Below are 19978 nucleotides of genomic sequence, written 5' to 3' on the forward strand. Positions count from 1 at the left end.
TAGTTTATTTTACTTCGCGTTTTGTGCCTCTTGGCTAATTTGCGAAGATGGGGATGAGTGATGAAATGATGAAATTGATGAATGGACATTCACAAACAACCAAGCCCGACCGGGTTTCGAACCCGGGACCCTTGGCGTCGCAGCGCGATGTGCTAACCACTCTTCCCAGAAGAAAATGCGGTCTGCTTCCACTGGTGTCCATATATTTGTAATACTTTCGTGTCACCGCAGACCACAATAAGGTTCATTTAATTTCTCTGGAAGAAATTCTAAACTGGTATAATTTTTCAGAAATTGGAAATGGAGCGAATTTTCGAATTGGCTGGTGCAGGCCAGAGGTCCCATGCTGTCATAACAACGACAAGACAGCATCATGACAAGTTTGATTTTTTTTTCCCTCCCCGTTGTTCCTTCCAAATATATCTTCATTTTACTCTTCTTCCGCACTGTCAACTTTCTGCATATCTCAGTTTTACTTCACGCAAGATTTAATTTCATATTTCTTCATCTTACCTCTATATTTTCTACAATTTACCAAAATTCATTAATGGTCCCCTTCATACACACACATTGTACGTAACTTCGATAATGAATATTGCTTGCTGCAAAATCTTCCGAAGAGACGAGTGGTTTGTTGAGGTTATGCTATTCTATGCATTGCACTTTCCATAGCCCCAAGTATGGGAGAAATGAACGCATACACGAAGACACACACACACACACACACGCACGAGAGGATTATCTTCTTATTCCTTCTTCTGCTGATCATGATATGAGCACACAGTTCATACAGCAATACACGATTTCGGTATACTGTATGCTACCCTACATTAATTTTCCTCAGTTTTCTACCGAAGAAAATACAGGCATATAGCTCATGCGGCAACGTAAGATCTCGATACGAGGCCAGCTTACATTAATCTTGCTCAGTCCTTTGCTGACAAAAATATAAACCATAAGCATACAGTTCATATAGTAACATGAGATCTAGACATAACATATGATGCCCTTCTCAATGTACCGTGTACTACCCAACGATAATTTTACTCACACTTCTACTGAAGAAATATAGACGTACAGTTCATGCAGAAACACAGATCTTGACATACCATATGCTACCTTACATTAATTTTACTGTCTTCTGTTAGAAAATATAGTTCATACAGCAACACAGATCTCGACATACCATATGCTATCTTGCATTAAATTCACTGTCTTTGTCTTCTGCCGAAGAAATATAGACATACAGTTCATACAGCAACACAGATCTCGACATACCATATGCTACCTACATTAATTTTATTGTCTTCTGCTAAGAAAATATAGACATACGGTTCATGCAGCAACACAGAACTCGACATACCATATGCTATCTTGCATTAATTTCACTGTCTTTGTCTTCTGCTGAAGAAATATAGACATACAGTTCATACAGCAACACAGAACTCGACATACCATATGCTATCTTGCATTAATTTCACTGTCTTTGTCTTCTGCTGAAGAAATATAGACATACAGTTCATACAGCAACACAGATCTCGACATACCATATGCTACCTACATTAATTTTATTGTCTTCTGCTAAGAAAATATAGACATACGGTTCATGCAGCAACACAGAACTCGACATACCATATGCTATCTTGCATTAATTTCACTGTCTTTGTCTTCTGCTGAAGAAATATAGACATACAGTTCATACAGCAACACAGATCTCGACATACCATATGCTATCTTGCATTAATTTCACTGTCTTTGTCTTCTGCTGAAGAAATAGAGACATACAGTTCATACAGCAACACAGATCTCGACATACCATATGCTATCTTGCATTAATTTCACTGTATTTGTCTTCTGCTGAAGAAAGAGAGACATACAGTTCATACAGCAACACAGATCTCAACATACCATATGCTACCCTACATTAATTGTATTGTCTTCTGCTGATAAAATATAGACATACAGTTCATGCAGCAACACAGATCTCAACATACCATGTGCTACCCTAAATTAATTCTACTGTCTTCTGCTGAAGAACTATAGAGAAATAGTTCATACAACAACACAGATCTCGATATACCATTCGTTACGATGTTTTCATGTCGTGACTCTGTTCTTCAACTTACGGGCGTTGCATCTGCAGACAGAGGAATGCGTGCGAGCGTACGGTAACTTATGAAGTCGTCCCACGTTTACGATCAAATTAGGCAGAGAAGTTGCGTCATCTGTTTATAATGGTCGGTGTGGCTCCATATATGCAACATGAATATCCAATTAATGAAACTGCTTCTAAACAAAGAAATCAGACCAGGCGGTTGACAGCTCAATTCATTTGCTTCACATTCGGAATGTCATGTCTTGTCTTTTATTGCCCACGCTTTCATGCATAAAATCGTATGACATTCCGCGTGGACCATTTTACCCCCGCTTTTTTCACGAAAAAGAACAGATAAGAAACATTGTAAAAGTCTGTGAAGGACGAATATAGAATATTCATCGCTGTTGTCGTGGAGGAAAAAAAATCTTGCCCGTCGATTTCCATTAGTTGGCTTATTTACACATCATCAAACTAATCACGCCGCAGACCATCAACCAGTTCCAATGGCCATACCTGTTTGTTTGGTTATTCCACGCAGCGTATTAAATTAGAAACGATGACAAGGGATGAATAATTATATTTTAATTATTTAATCTAATCCTGGATACAGAATAATACGAAAATAGGAACACATACTTAATGTTTATATATATATTCGTTCTTAATTTAAAAGAAAGATATGAGAATCTTCAACTACATGATCAGGGTAGCTTGTAAGTTTCTATACAGTCCTGTGAAGTCTTGTAGGGTAATTTAATTAGCTTGCACAGAGCTGGTGACCTATTAATTAACGATATCTATGTTGAGGAGGGCGCTGGAGCTTGTGAGCAAAATAAATTCCGAAATTTGTTAGTACGAAATACAGTATAAAGGCGTGCAAAAAGCAAGTTACATTTCGTTCTTATTGTTGACCATTCATGACACTCAGAAACCGTACCGCCAGGAGGAATAAATATACCCTGTAAACAGGTGACTGGAGAAATGATAGTCTGGGACCGTTAATTTTAGGCTGCTATCCAATTACCGTAAAAATAATCATGGACGTTTTTAAAATGTGTATTCCAACTAACAGCTGAATGATTAGTTAACACTGTAAGCAGTGATGGACCAGTCATTAAAATAATAATAATAATAAAGAACTGTCAGTGGTCACTTTCAGTTATCCTGTATAGTCCACGCGTTTACTTCGTTAACGTCGAAGAACTGAAGAAAGCCGCTGCCACGAACGTGGGTGGGGACAAACAGCGGGCGAGTTGTTTTCGTCCAATCACACTGAACCTTCAGCCAACGGGCGCAGCTGTCATCCTGCTCGTCTACTCCACGTGGAATCCCAGGCACATGACTGTGGATACGCTGTTGCCGTACTTTGCAACTTCAATGTGAAGACCGTGGGAAGATGCTTGTGCGCGGAGGGACAAGGTGGCGTAGAGTAGATGTGTGGCAACACTGTACGTTGAATGTGATTGTTGCACCTGGTGGGCGCGCTTCGTGGACTTCAAAGCCAGCCGGTCGTTACCGTAGCTAGAGTCGTTTTCACGTTCAGAAGACACAATGGGCTCTTATGGGCAATCCTTTTCTTATGGGAAATACGAGCGCGCTGTTGTGAAATTTCTGGATTTACAAATTTAGCTTAAGTAAAATCGGTACCTGCAGTTTTGCAGGAAATTTTGTAGAGAATACGATGGTGAACACAAAAAACTGGTAACTTGCTTACATAATTTTAGATAAATTAAAAACGCAAATTTTCCGTGAAAACACAATTTTTACATTGTTTTCATTCCTAACGTTGAAACATGCCGTAAAATTGAAGCATTCATTATTAAAAAAATTGACACTGTTTTTTAATTGTCATAGGTGATGGTGGTACTCAGAATTTATCAATACTTTAAAGCATATTTGCATTAAAAAATATTCAAATAAAGTATGTGGAGATTTTTTATATTCGTGCAGTAGAAAATGTCGTCGCTGGCCATTTTTTGTTCTGTAATTCCAAGTAAAAACTTCCAGCGACAAAGTTGTGGAGAAAATAATGAAATTATTTTTTATAACCACTCAAAGGTTCCCAGAAATATTACTTCCATGCATTTGGAGTTCCTTTTTAACCCGAACCGCGCGCGAAGTAAGGAGACGTTGTCTGGCCATCTTGAGCCGACTCACCGCAGCATTCCGGCTATCACCACCAAGTTTTCGAGTTGTTATTTTGTTTCCATTCAGTAAAAATATGAACTTCATGCAATTTGTGATAATAGAATTGAAATTACTTAAATTTAATAATTGACAATTATTTCCAATGCTGCTGTTGTGAGCAACATTAGTGCTGTCGCAAATACACGTTGTTTTCGTTTACATTACTGTCAACATTAATACTGAAATGAAGATCACCTTTCAGTTTCCAACGTACACATAAATTCATAGACACCATATTAACCTTTGAAAGGCTTTCCAACACGTGACAAAATATGGGGCTTCAAGATAGAAATATGACATGCCTTGCTTGAGTCATTCACGTCTTATCAGTTCACGTGAGCCATAACTCATTTGTTTGTTTGGGTTGCAACTTGAATTTAACCCATGTGCCAGGTTCCCCTTACTTGAGTGAGATATCTACTTTGGTCTGTTTAGACTTTTTCCCTCTCCCGAAAAAGTGTTTTCAGTTGTGTGAGCTCTAAGTGATTTTGACTTTTTTAAGTGATTTCTGAAGTGTCATATTCGTGCATTACACTCGCGTGTGTAGTGATCGCAATGGATCATAGTAAAAAGGGTAACTGTAACGTTCACAGTATAATATTAATGTTAATAATTACATATAATTATCATTATATATACAAAATATGTAACACCTTCATTGTGAAGGAAGGTCATCATTTCCCGGCGACATGAGCTAGCGCTGTATTGGCAACACTGTGCGGTTTCTCCATAAGCGCCGTTGTGTCTTCTGAACGTGAAAACGACTCTAGTGCGTCGACCATACTCTGTTTCGGGAACCTCTGCAAGTAGCGAACAAAAACAATTATTTGCGGAGGTAGTGACTCGAGATGGCTCGAGGGCCTCCCCATGGCACAGTGGTAGAGTCACCGCCTTATAATTCAGGTTTCGCGGGTTCGATACTCGGTGGAGGCACATAGTGGTTTGGATGCCACTTTAAACTGTAGGCCCAGTCCCGATTAGCCTTTCTGTCCATAAAGTGGACTTAAAACAACAATTCAATCAACAATTCATTCAATCGATAGAGCTCGACGAATGAAGGCATGAGATGGGAAGTGAGTGCAGCTAACGTTCTTCTTTGCTCCGCCCATTAGCTTTCTCCCCTTCTCTACCGTTATGCGCGGTCTTGCTCCACAGATTCCCGGGACAGAGTATTGGTGTTTTCTTTTTTCTTTTTTTTCGGTAGGATGAGGAAACATAACCCCGCTTACTTTTTCTTAGAAAGTTATTTGGACAGAGAATTTTGAACGAATGTAGAAAGTAGAGAACAAAGAACTTTGACATATCCGTCAGAAGTGCACATCCTGTACAAGACCTAACAAGACATAAGTCAAGTACAAGGTCCGCCACGGGATTAACATTTCGAATTCGCATCGAAACCGATAAATTCTCCTCACCTGGCAACACTGAATATAAACGAATTTAACCATGGTTTCATTTGCGGTGTGCGGGCTAGGGTAAAAAAAAAGAAAGAAGAAAAAGAAAAAAAGATTTGTGCCTGCGTTTGGCGCGTATTTGCGAGCAGAGAAACGAATGTCCGGGGAGGGATTAGAGGCCACGAAAAAAAAGCGAAGAAAAGGGCAGAATTAAAACAACTTTGTTTTCCTCTGCGAGAGAGGAAGGGAAAGTTTATAGTGGCGTGTGTATTACTCGGATGATTTCATACTTCGTTCCCCTTTTTATCCGAAACGGAGCAAAATAGTTTCTGCAAATGAGAAAATTGGTGTACCGCACTCTCCCTTCGGGCTCTTTGCAAGAGGAGGGCAGATGGATTGTTCCATTGTGTCCATTTAATATAAAGTCTTCTTGAGATTCCCATGAGAGTCGCTCCGGAAGTCATAACTGATTTCGCGAGGAGGATTAAAAGGTTTTTTCTGCAACAAAAAAGGGGAAAAGAGAGAGTCACCAATTATCAAGAAACAATTTGAGATCTATACAAGCAGGAAAGGAGACGGAGAATATTAACAGAAAAGAAAAGACTTGGTCCTCCCGTCGCAGAGCAGGTTCCAAACGTCCCTGTTCCGTTTCAAATATCTTCTGCTAATTAAAAAAGTCATTCCTTACTTGGGGAATTTAGTAGAGAAACTACTTCTGCGTAACTCACATGTTTAAGGACAAATATATAACTCACGGCTTTGAGAACATGAGTGAGTGATGATATGATATATTGATGAAAGACAATCGCAAAGAATATTCATGCCCAAGCCGGGATTCGAATTCTGGACCCTTGCTGTCGTAGCGCGATGTGCTCATGTGAAATTATAGCTTCCGTGGTACACCAGGCCAGGCATCTTGTGATGGAAATTGTACCACCCACTTTGAAAGCAAACGTTCATACTTTACTGTCGTAGAAAGCTTTTTTATACTCTCTTGCATCTCGCCAGGATAAAAGTAGCTCGTGGAGTCTTATTTTCAACACACAGAATAGGGATGGACAGAGAGGGAGAGAGATGAAAGGAAAATAGAGTAAGGAGAGGGTAGAGGAGAAAACAAGAGAGAAAGGAGAAAGAAGAAGGAAGAAAGACTAAGGAGAGAAAAGACAGAGAAAGAGAGTAAGGAGATAGGGAGAGGAAAGGAAGTAAAGAGAGTGAGGAAGGAAATAAAATAAAAGTAAGGAGAGGGAGAGAGGAAAGGAAATGAGATTAAATATATGGAGAAAGGGAAAGAGAGAGTGTAAAGAAAGGGAGAGAAATAAAAGGAAAGAAGAGGAAAAGGGAGTAAGGACAGGGTAAAAAGAGAAAGAGTGTGTCAGGAAGGGATATAGTAAAGATAGATTAAGGAGGCAAGAGATAAAAGGAAAAGGGAGAGTGTAAGAGGAATAGGAGAGAGACGAGAAAGAGAAAAACACAGTAATGAGGGGAGAGGAAAGGAAAAAAGAGGGAGTGTAAGAAGAGGTAGAACAAAGGAAGAAGAGAGATAGTAACGGCAAGGATACGGGGGAATAGGGAGAGATGAAAGTAAAAGAGGGAGAAAGAAGAAGAGATAAAGCCTGCTGGGAGTGTGACATTCGTGGTTTGCAGGCTTCAGGATCCTTGACCCATCGCCGTATATCTAATACGCAAGGAACCATGAAGGCCGGGACGCCAGCGTAGAAACCAAGGGGTCTTGCGTGGGCCGACGCTCCCTCCGTCGCCCTCAATGAAATATGCATACGAATTACCGTTGCGACGTAACGGAAAGAAGTGCGTGCCTCTCTCTCTCCCTCCTGTGCAAACTCATGGCATTAGCTTTCGCGTCTCGTACAATGTGAATTATTCAAGTGTATGGGTCTTGAGGCATGGTGAGAAGCCAGGAAGTTTGTTTAAGCATAAATCTCGCAGCGGAGAGGCCCTTTGTGTTTGTCATTTTTCTTTGGCTTCTTTCCCCCCCTCTATCCTCTCCCCCAATCTTTCTCTCATCTTCGCACGATCCGGAGATTGGATGCCTTTGACGTCACCAATGTTAAGTTTTTCTTGGTTTCTGAGTCCACTAAGTTCATAGTTCGAGTGCAAACCTGCAATCCTGAAATAGGTAAGGTAGTGATGTCCGTTGTTCATTGCGTAATCAACTGTAAATATCTAAGGATCAAGTAGTGTTAGAGATAAAAGCTGTGATTCTCTTAAGGACATGAGGAAAAGTTTCCACGTCCAGCCCGCGGCGAGCTGGGGAGAAAGAGGTTGTGGGAGAATGCTTAGCATTACGCTTTGTTTAACTTGTTCTCTTGGATATCAAACTTACGATGGTGTATGAAAAAATATCAGCGGAAACAGGACATGTTGAAGATTTTGCTTACGTTAGGAAAAGTGGAAACATCCATTTGATTAGCCGTAACTTGAAGTTGACATTGTCCATACAGTATATGTGGGAGTCTATTGATAATTATTCATCATAGTTTTTTTTTTAAAGATCGCATCTAGCTTAATAATAAACTTTAGAAACCTATTCCACTTGCAACATGGTGAGAAATGCATACTCTCTTGTCTTATGTTTTGCTTTCTTCAGTAGCAGTGCCCATTTCGACGATATTAAAATAAATGCATACCTGTTGCGCAATTGTCACTCTTCGTCTTAAGTCAGTGGCAACGGTTCTACATTATCATGCAATGTTAATTGGACATTTCCCTTGTCTAGGGGTTTTAACTGCACTTATTCTTAACACTACATTTCGAGAGACCACTTCTCTTGCCCTTAGGTGAACATATTTCTTTTTTCCCGGTAGTGAGAATCAAGCGGACCAATTATTTTGCTACAAATCCGGTACACTACCCAACTACGTGGGACGCCATGGAGTTAAAAACACTAGAAAGTAGATAATGTCCAATTAACATTGCATACTGATAAAAATCTGTGCTTAGAAAAAAATACAAGATTCGTGCAGTAGGCATGGTTACCATTTGTTCACTGTTTGCGAGTGTGAATTATGTAACTTTTGGTACTATTATTTTGCTTTACAAATGTGATGCATTCATCGTGCATCTTAAATAATATAATGTGGAGAGGAAACAGTTCGTTTCAGCGGGAAGTTTAAAGTTGTGCACAGTTTCAAATAATAAAAAAATCTCTGTAACTAAGAATGCTAGAGGTAAAAAATTTACCTCGTTGTTTTTAGTACATTCCAGGTTACAAGCTTATTGTCAAAAAGATCAATTTTCTAAATAGAAGAAGAGGAAGAAGAAATTACAATCTTATTTTTTTTTAACGAAATTTGATCTTCGTTGGACCCCCACGTAGGCAACGACACAACGCGAAGATTCGAAATAGCACCTGCGTATTGCTCGATAGGTATGCCCTTCTCCTGGCAAGAATCGTACACTTGCTGTTGATACTTTCGGAGAAAAAAACTATTTCCTTATGCAAAAGCTGTGCTTTCCCCCCTGCAAGGTTTTCAATAAAACTTTGTAACTTGGAATGCTAGAGTTACAAATTTTAGCTGATTTTGTTCAGTACTGTCTAGGCTACAAGCCTATGGTCGAAATACAATCTTCAACGTAAAAAATCTTTATTTGTTTATTTATTTATTTTATTTACTAAATTTGAAATTCGTAGGCAACGCCGGGACATGAGGGTTCAAGATGGTACCTGCATATTGCCTGATGTGTGTTCTATTTTCGTGGCAAGAATAGCATACTTGCTGCTGATACTTTCGGCAAAAAATTCTAATGTGAAAGCCATGATTTTTTTCTGTAGGAATTCCCCCCCCCTCCCCAAGCATAGACAGAATCAAATTGAACGTTACTAATTGCAGGTTTCGCGTAGCACTCATAAATATATCTCCGAAGATTACCTGAGTCACAGTACGTTCAAAAAAAAAATCTGGTTAATCTGGTATTGCATTTGAATGACATTAGTCAATTAGTTTCAATATGACGGAATTTAAAAATTCAGAAACAAATATTTGGGAATACATTAGACGCGGTTGATGCACGGGAGAGATATTTTCCTCAAGAAAGCCTTTGTAATGTTAAAGTTGATGGTAGATGTCGCTGGAAACGTTCCCATCTTTTCCTAAGTGGTTGTGGTGCTTAATTCATTCACACAAAGTAGTGATCGACCACAAAAGCGAAGCTAAACTTTACTAATACTTCGCTTGTGCTAAAACAGGGTACAAATATTTTATTTGACCACTCTTTAACGGAAAATCTTATGAATTCACAGGGAAACAGTTTATATCATTGCTTTAGTATCACATGTCCTTTCGCATTACTTTAACTTGGAATGATATTGTACACATTCTAGGAGTTATTTTTGCAAAGAGACAAACGTACTCTTGTTCAAGAAACACAAAACATTTCAAAATGAATACTCCTATACCAGTCTATTCAGAATTACCATCTAAATTCATGCGGTGTATATTTTAGATAAAATTCATTGGCGTCGTAGCGCGCTTTATAACCACTCCGCCACGGAGGCTGGCTTCAAGGCCAAATTAACCTCTTCTAAAATAAAGTTTAAATTATGTACGTACAGCATCTCCACCATGCTATGTTTTAACATAAGTCTGCACCTTATTTACAATCAAAGTTTCGTTGTATTTTGAACCGATTAACTGAAATGCTGAATATGGCTAAACGTCTTAAAATTGGAGGGCAGTTTTCCCTCCTCACTTTTGCCCCCGCCCTATGTTAAACCCAATCGCCGCCTCTGCTGGAGTGTGATGGAAAAAAATCCAAAGTTCGTACTTGAAGGCAAGTTTTAAAAATATACGCATAGTTTCCTTGAAGCAAAATGGTCGCACACTATGTTTTCAGTAAAAGAAAGTTTAATACTAATGAATTAGTGCAACAGTATTAAGGTAAGGAATGGCTTTAAAATGTACGAACATGTTGAGCGTTACTTTCACGTGAAATGAAGAAAAAACTTGCCAGTTATATTTTGAACGACCCTCGTACATCGGGAATAATTGTTTCCGTTGTGCGAAATAACTTTTTGTTTTACTACTTCCTTACATCTGGATTATTCCTGTCTTTGCAGCCGTAGACGGACGATGGTCCTCCTGGTCATCTTGGTCCACCTGCGCACCAGAGTGCAAGCACTACAGGCGCCGCACCTGCACCAACCCTCTTCCATCCAACGGGGGAAAGCACTGCGTAGGGAAGGACGTCGCCTCGGCCAATTGTACAGGGGGCATGTGCAAAGGTAAGAAAAGTTTTCCTTTTATCTGGAGAGTAGGTCATCGTCTCCACTCCTGTTTTATTTTTTGCTTCTTTATTTTTCACATACTCACCTCCTCCAAGCCTCTTGTAAACCCCACTGACCCTTTTCTACTTTGCAGGTATCTCTATTTCTGCTTTGGCGCAGTGTTAAAGTTGTCACTTGTAATCAAGAGGTCTCTGGTTCGATACCGAGTGGTGGCACATTACACAGTGGTACGGATCTCGCTTTAAACGGTAGCCCCAGTCCCGATTAATCTATCTGAGCATAAAGTTGTCTTTAAAAAAAATCTGACAAAACTTTTACGTCACATTTACATCTTTGTATGTTAAAATACTACCTAAGAATAAAATTGACAACATTCGAAATAGCAACAAATTTATATACTAACTTACTTTGAACAAACAACAAGAAGAGGTTTTCATATGACTGTTAATTCTACCTGTCTCTTAAACAAGGAGAAGAGGAATAGAGAAGCTTCTCTACAGAGAGAGAGAGAGAGAGAGAGAGAGAGAGAGAGAGAGAGAGAGAGAGAGAGAGAGAGAGAGAGAGAGAGAGAGAGAGAGAGAGAGAGAGAGAGAGAGAGAGAGAGAGAGAGAGAGAGAGAGAGAGAGAGAGAGAGAGAGAGAGAGAGTAACCCCTTACCTCTCTCTCTCTCTCTCTCTCTCTTTTTCTTTCTTTCTTTCAGAAAGAGAAAGAATAAGAAAGAAAGACAGAGAGAAGCTCTCTCTCTCTCTCTCTTTCTCTCTTTCGTCCTCTCTTTCTTTCTTCTTCTTCTTGCCTCCTCGGAGAGAGAGAGAGAAGAGAGAGAAAGAGAGAGAGAGATAGAAAGCCAGAGAAAGGTGAAGAGAGAGAAATGATTCGCTATATCTCTCTCCCTCTCTCTCTCTCTCTCTCGGGAAAGAGAGAGAGAGAGAGAGAGGATGAAGAGGAAGCGAGAGAGAGATAGAGAGGGAGAGGGGGAAAATAGGGTGAACGGAAAAAAAAAACTAGAGAGGGAGAGAGAGGTACGCGCCACCGGGGAGGCCCCGGGGCATGGGCTTTCCTTCCTCTCTCTTTATCTCTCTTCGGAGAGGGAAAAAGAGAGAGAGAAAAAATCCTTTCCTCTCTCTCTCCCTCTTCTCTCTTTTCCTTTACTTCTATCTTCCCTTCTACCTTTCCTTCAAGGGAATCTATTCCTTTCCCCCCTCTCTCCTTCTTTAGGGAGAGAGAGGAAGAGAGAGAGAGAGGAAGAGAGAGAGAGAGGAAGAGAGAGAGAGAAAGAGAGAAATTAGCTTCTTTCTTTCTCTCTCTATCTCCAAATAAAAGTGGGTACAGAAAGAAGGGGGTGGGGTATTTCCCTCTCTCTCTCTCTCTCTCTCTCTCTCTCTCTCTCTCTCTCTCTCTCTCTCTCTCTCCCCAGAAGTAAAGAAAGATAGAAAACAAGGTTCTCCCACACGGAACTTTCCGTTACATTTACAAGATTTCTGCCGTTAAAATTTAACAGCCTTGCCTGGTAATTTACAACAGAACTAAATCTTAACGAGTATAATTTACATTTGCGTGTATCAGATATATATTTTTTAAAAAACTAAATGGTTAAAATTATATTTATTAAGGTAACTATGTAATGGCTGATAATCTTTTAAAAACACTCTGGTCCTTTATTTACGGCAGTTGGATTGCACCGGAAATTGACGGTCTTAAGTCGTCATTTCTACAGTAAACCTTTTTTTTGGTGTAGATATTTTTACAGCTCACGTCTAGAATCTCTAGCTAACTCAGAAATCTGAAAATCTAACAAGTTTCGTGCAAGCTGTAGAAGATTAGGGCCAGAACTGACAGAATATTTCCTCTTACAATGCGAGTTCATTAGAATATTTCTGAGGCTAAACGATGTCTTTCAAAATGTCATACTGCTAATTATAAATAGATATAAATTAAACGAAGACAAAATTTAAAAAAGAGCTGCATTGCAACTCTTTTTTTTTTTTGCACAGAGAATGAGTAGGAATGTAAAGTTAATTCTGAACTGTTGAATATTATCAAAAATTCAACATGGGACGTTTTGTTACGAAGGCAACTCTGAAACTACCAGGTTAAGAAAGGTTTTTTTTTTCTGTCTTGTCAGAAAACCATCAAAGCAACGTAACAGAGACGCTACGCGATTTTGAAGATCGTTAGAACAAGACAAAATGAAATTGTAAGGTAAAAAGGAAAGATAATATTAAGTTGTTTTTTTTTTTTTTTTAAAAAAGTAAGCTTCTAGATAAAACTTTCTTACATGTGCACTCCTAGTTCCCTAATTTCTTCCTCTATGTTTTAACTCGTATGTTTTCTTCTTCATGTAGTTTCCTATTCAGCTACTGTGAGAGATCATCGTCCTAGGTTAGAAACAACTTTCAATAATATCCGTATCTCGAATATTGACAGATCAAGGTCAGACCTGTCCTCCTCATTCTGTGCTGCTTCTCGCCACTCTCCTACCTACCTCAGTGTTACTAGTAATGATTCCACTAGAAATTCTAATATACATACATTACCGTATATTGGGATGGAATATGCAATATTTCTCAGTCAAACGCAGCAAAATATTTGACATTCATAGTTTAGTGAAAGCTTCCCTTAATGCTGAAGAAATTCAGAATTGCCATTAACTTAGTTTCTTAGGTCAGAATTTGTACCTGCCAGGTAGATTCCAGTGCTGGAAAATCATCAACTCTTAAAATACTGAGCGACAGCCCGCACAGAAAATCATAAAACAATGACTGAATCAGGAATAAATACATTTTGTGGACATCTGTACAATGCGCAAACTGTATACTTACTTACATCTGCAGTCCTCCTGAGAAAGTTTATTGTTGTAAATCGTAAGGAAAATTAAGTATTTGCATTTTTCTTTTCTATTTCATGACAGGTTCTACTCTTGTGGACATCGACAATACACATTCTTCCTGGAAAAGATCGCAAACTCTCGACCATTCCTCCCCCACATGTTCCAAGATAGGGATGAGGGAAACAGCTTGGAGATATGCTTTCAACACCGTCACAATGTACCTCAGTGCCACTGCAGAAAACTGAAAAAAAAAAAATAAGATTGACCAGAATCAAAAGAAATATGTCACCGACCGACTCCATGTAGTACTCTCCATACAAGAATCGGCAACCTTAGTGTCTATAATGGTTGAAACGTGTTACTTCAGCGTGCTGGTGTTGTTCTCACAGCGGGTTACAGCGCCTAGGATCTCTGGTTCGAATCCCAGCGTCGGCATGGACTTTGTTTGGGATTGTCCTTTCATCAATTCCATCATATCATCGTTGATCTTCACCGTCGCGATTAGCCAAAATCGGCAGAAAAACGACGCTAAATAACAAAATCAAAATTCACGCTCAGACAAAATGAGAAGGAATATCAGTATTGGGTTTCTTTCTCAAGCCCAGTACTGATTGATTGATTGAATTTAAAACTATGGGTGCGTCGCACTTAGGCAGTTTTGCACCTGTCACATGATGTGGGGTCCAGCCCTTTACCTTATCTAAAATAGGCCTATAACTAATAACATAACTGTAATCTCTGAGATTAAAATATTCGGACTTAGTTAAAAGCTGAGGCTGTTAAAGGCCACACAGGACAACGAGGACAAAACACAGGCCAACACACACAAACTGTCCTACGAAGATTATACTGGCCCTCAAGCTCAAAACTGTACATGTGCATTCGTAAATTTTATAAATAATATAACTATCGCTTTTGTGCCTCTCTAGGCTAGTCGCGACTATGAGGATGCAAAGTTCAGAGATTAAATAGACGAATGAACAAAGGCAATGGATGCGCTAGCAGATTTCGCATTGATGTAACTATAACGTTCTCGAAGGAAGTTGTTCTTGAACATTGCAAAAGTAGTTCCGTGACTTACAAAACAGATTCAAACGACAACCAAGCACAGAAGCTGGACTGGCTACTCTTGGCGATGATTTGCCGTCCGAAAGTCGCCCGGCGTGGGCAGCAGGGTACGCAGAGATCTTGTCTCGTGGGCAGGGCGACAGCTGCCGGCTGGAATGCCGTTCTCCTTGGGGATGTCAATGTGCGGAGGACAGGGCTTCGTAATCGATATGTTTATTCGGGTGGAAGGATACAAATATCTTAATGTAAATAAAATTGGTTGTCACCTGTGGCCACCTGGTGATCACCCAGTTTACGAGGTTATTTGGATACTGGTTTCCGTCTGTGTGCCTGTATATTTAACAAGGAATATAAAGTATCAGCAGAATGTTCTTTTCGTATTTGTTTTTCCTAACGGGCGATTAACCGTTACTCGTTACATTGAAAGGTAAGATTTTATGGTATATTGGTTTCTTGTAAGTCTCTTAAAGCCCACACGCTAAGGGATGACCCACGTAGTACACCCAGATGTCAACCTCACTTCCACGTAGTACACCCAGATGTCAACCTCACTTCCACGTAGTACAACCAGATGTCAACCTCACTTCCATGTAGTACACCTAGATGTCAACCTCACTTCCACGTAGTACACCCAGATGTCAACCTCACTTCCACGTAGTACACCTAGACGTCAACCTCACTTCCACGTAGTACAAACAGATGTCAACCTCAATTCCATGTAGTACACCTAGATGTCAACCTCACTTCCATGTAGTACACCCAGATGTCAACCTCACTTCCACGTAGTACACCCAGATGTCAACCTCACTTCCACGTAGTACACCCAGATGTCAACCTCACTTCCACGTAGTACACCCAGATGTCAACCTCACTTCCACGTAGTACACCCAGATGTCAACCTCACTTCCACGTAGTACACCCTGGACTGCGTTTTGCAAACTAACGAGGCTCTGGTCTCCGGTTTGGTTTGATTTGATTTGAGTTTTAAGTCAACTTTATGCACAGAAGACTGGACTGGACCTACAGTTAAAAGTGGGATCCCTATCAGTATGTGCCTCCACCGAGTATCGAACCCGGGAACCATTGATTACAAGGTGATGACGTTACTACTACACCATCGGGGAGGCTCTAAACGAGGCTCTGGCTTCTGGACACATCGCCAGTATAATAATATATGGGACTTGTGTTGTGCGCTGTCCATATACGTTTGCGATTTCATTTATTTAATCTTATCACAATTTTTCCATCCGCATCTTTGAAATTGCCCAAAGAGACAAAAACGCGAAGTGAAGTAAACTAAATCAGTCAATTAATCGTATCATTCTCTTGTTCGTTTCTAAATTTTAAAACTTAAAACTATGTCCAGAAGTGACAGAACACATCGGCGATGTAAAGGTTCCGAATAAGAGGAAATATCAACAAGAGCCTTTCGCTGATAGTTCCAGGATAGCTTCTTTGGTTCCAACATGGACAGCAGCGGCAATTGGGTGGCAAAACTGGGGGGCAAAGACGGTTAACATTTTTTTGTAGACAAGGGTTAGCATTAAGAGGCGGGGCCTAAAGGTGCCATAAAAGTGGTGGTGGGGGACAACTGCCCTCCCTAATTGCCGTCACTGAACGCGGAGGATTTCATGCGTGTACGCAGGATATGTCATGGGTCGATGTGAAATGCATCGCAGAAGATTCTACATTGTCACTATCATTGCCAAGCTTCAAACGCTGAGAATGAAGCGGTTGAATAGCAGGAAAATCGACCAAACTGTGTCACTTTCCATTTCTCTAGTCTCCAAGCTGTTCGTACAGAAAAGAAAAAGTGACAAATGGAAGCACCAAGAGAACATCAATGAATCATACCTCCTATCCGTTTTCCGTTACATTTTTCAATTCCTGCTCCGTCCTGGAGCATTCCCCTTGTCTCCTTCCGCTCCCCCGTTCCCATCAGGTGGGAGCACGCGTTTCATTTTTATCTCCAAAAGACCTGCAGCGAGCGCTGGATAAGCATCAGAGGCTCGTGGCTTTGACAGACAAGCTTCACAGTGTTTGATTTTTCTTCTTTTCAGCTGGCAGGGAAGCTGTGATGATCTATGGGGCACATCCCGCGGAGGAAGGTAAGGAGACTCTTTAGGATAAGATCTTTACTGTTCCCCTCTAAAATGAACCTATTTTTTAAAAACATTTTTTGCATCTATTTTGTCAATAAGCTTACTATATAACTGTAAATAAACTTTTCCAGCTTTGAGTACAGGTGTAACAGTACCGAGAGAAAGAAATATTAAAGTCAATATTTGCCATTGTTATGCTTCAAAATTTCAAAAAAATGGCAGGGTTCAAGTACGGAATTGCAATGATAATTTTCACGATCATATGGCGTAATTACGTGTGGGATATTGTTTTCAATTCGCAAATGACCTTGTACTGGTTTTCCTACGAAAAATAGAAAGAAACACATGAAAATAGTTTTGAGATTGGTCAACGATTTGCAAAAATATAAATAGACTGCCTGTTTCCGTTTTTACATATTTGCGTCAGGTACATGGGAACTGAGTTATAATGTAAATTCCAGTTTTGTTTCTCTGGATCAACTGGCCAGAGAATCAACTGGCCAGAATTGAAATGCGCATTTCCGAATCCAACATTTCATCATTCGAAAAAACGATTCCCACCTTTTCAAACTACAATGAAAAAATATGCAAATGGTTCAGTTTCATGCTACCTTGAAATATTGCCACCATATTTGCCAATATTTAGTGAGCTTATGATTTTTCGATGAGTCTCCGTTGGAAATCGCTCCTTTTATACATCTTAAAACGTGTGCGACTTTGTACTTATTCATGAATGCATATTTTTTTTGTTGCGCACTGCATTTATTGTAAAGACTTACGCTATTCGAAAGTGCATGCTTATTTATTTTTAAGCTTTCGAAAATTAGTTTCAACAAGAAAGAAAACTAGTTATTTGTCTACCGGTTATTTTACCCCGCTTTTCACCTCTTGAGTTAATTGCGACGATGAAGATGAATGATAAAGCGATGAAATGCATGAAGGAACAAGCACTGTGACACATACATGCCTGTGGTCCTCCCCGCAGGCGTAGTGGTAACGATGTCGCCTTTTAATTAAAGAGTCCCCAGTTCGATACTAGATGGATGTACATAGTACTTTGTATCCTACTTTCAACTGTAGCCAGTTCGGATTAACCTCAAATCTCTGACTTTGTAGCGTTTACGCTAACCACTCCACCACGGAGGCCGGCTGAAAGAGAATTAGTTGTAATATGATACACACACATACATAGCAAGAAACTAACGTCAACATATTGTGCATATCCTTATCGATAAAGGGAGAGGTTTTTTTTTTTTTTCAGGGAAATTTCACCTGCAGGATATTTTATATTTGTATTTGCATTTCGAGTATTCAACGTCGCTTTTCTATTTCTGTAAGTTGATCGCAGCAATAGGCGGCGGATGATAAATTGATGAAACTGATGCAATTTAATATACTCATCATTCTGTCCTATTCTTCCAAGTAACCTGAAAAGATGGACGAAGCAAAATATGTCTACGCTATCCAAGCTTAAAAACTGAGACTCCCAGTAACTCTTCATCACGAAGGTTGGTTACTATTTTCTATTGCCTACATGAACATGATAGTCTGGAAAATTAAGAAAACTGCTACTTAAAGAAAAACATGCCCAGATGGTCTCAAAATATCGTGACGAGTTTCGATGTCGAATTGTTCAACTGGGTGAAACGGGGAGTGATTCTTAATTGTCTTCTCATGGCTCATTACGTTTCTACACTCGAACCAAAGCTAATGTGAGGCACTTCCACATAACAAATATACGTTGCAATACCTTCTACGCAATGTAGGCATACCTGTTGCGCATCTTCACTGAATTAACGTTCTTAAACCATTCCCCAGAATACGTAAGAAAATAGGCCGTTGTTTTTTTCCTCTCGGGAATGTTTTCTTCTTTCTCTTCCCGTTCTTCTCTAGCCAATAAACAAACAATAAACGTTGGCAGAATAAATTTTCTACTTCTTCGTTGTCTTCTTCTTCTTCTTAAAAATAAAAGAAAGACTTTTAAAGCAGGTCTCTTATTGAAGAGTTTTCCCCGCGTACAAAGAAATGCGAAGAAATTTTTTTCGCCGGTTTCCATGACAACTATCGTCTAATGTCAGATGAATAAATATCTCGGTGATTAGTTCCCGGAAACACTCTCATGAGTTTTAATTATATCATTGCGAACTTATTTGTTTTTCCTGTTATTAAAGTTTTCACGGATTCGAATATATTGGCTCGAAGAAAAGAAGAAAGGTTCGACGCGGTATTCTGCTGGCTAATATATCTCCACGTGTTTTTTTTGTTTGTTTTTTAAACTTTTTTGGTCGTTCCCCTCGGATTAAGAACCTTTAGTGCTGCATTTCCTGGATCCAGGTAAGGGATGTTAGGGGAGGGGGAGAGCGCATTGATTTCCAGAATATTGCGTCTCCGGAGCGGTTGCTTAAGCAACCATTTTGCACGCATGGACGATTCTTCCTGCGACACCAATGAATCCCTCCCGGACGCTGAGCACAAAAGATGCCCCCCTTCCTTCCTCCCAGTCGCCCACCGGAAGAAAAATTGAAGTAAGCGATCTCTCTACCCCCTCTCGCGCACTCTGGCGACGCATCTTGTTATGCAGAGGAGGAAAGTTTCGTCTATAATTTCCTCTTCCTTCAATGATATTTATTTTCTGTCCTTCCAGAATATAACGCAGAGAGCAAAACTTGTAACTGGATTCCACTCACATTCACAGCACGGGGAGTTCAAGTTAACAAAACTAAAGAACGTGAGAATTTTTTCCTATGATTGTCAACACCTGTGACTAACTCATAGTTTTCCCTCAAGTTAAAGTTATGAACAGCAAGGCTCGTTACGTAAAGAGGAAAATCTAGAGGCCAGCATATGATACGTATATTTATGTAAATACAGTAAAACCTCGTTAATCCGGACACCGATAAGCCGGACTTCGCTTAATCCGGACAGGCAAATCGCAAAAGGGGAAAAAAAGATGAAGCAGCATGCAAGGTTTTAAATGTGTACTGTATAGTGTATTTAGTCCTATGTCCTTTAAATACACCATAATAAACATGTTTTGTTGCTATAAACGGAGTTTTAATA

At 39.8% G+C, this 19978-nt stretch overlaps 1 protein-coding gene across 3 annotated transcripts in view; it reads left to right on the forward strand.

The window, feature by feature from the left end:
- The window catches only part of LOC145978400 (netrin receptor UNC5C-like), a 546350-nt gene that overhangs the window by 395535 nt on the left and 130837 nt on the right, over nt 1-19978 (forward strand). For all 3 annotated transcript variants that reach the window (XM_083111023.1, XM_083111028.1, XM_083111032.1), the window contains 2 exons: nt 10754-10918; nt 16877-16924. In XM_083111023.1, the coding sequence (XP_082967149.1) occupies nt 10754-10918; nt 16877-16924 (213 nt within the window). The remainder of the gene's footprint in view (nt 1-10753; nt 10919-16876; nt 16925-19978) is intronic.

Source organism: Lepisma saccharinum, chromosome 1, assembly GCF_977018435.1.
Source record: "Lepisma saccharinum chromosome 1, izLepSacc3.1, whole genome shotgun sequence".
In the NCBI taxonomy this organism is placed as follows: Eukaryota; Metazoa; Arthropoda; class Insecta; order Zygentoma; family Lepismatidae; genus Lepisma; species Lepisma saccharinum.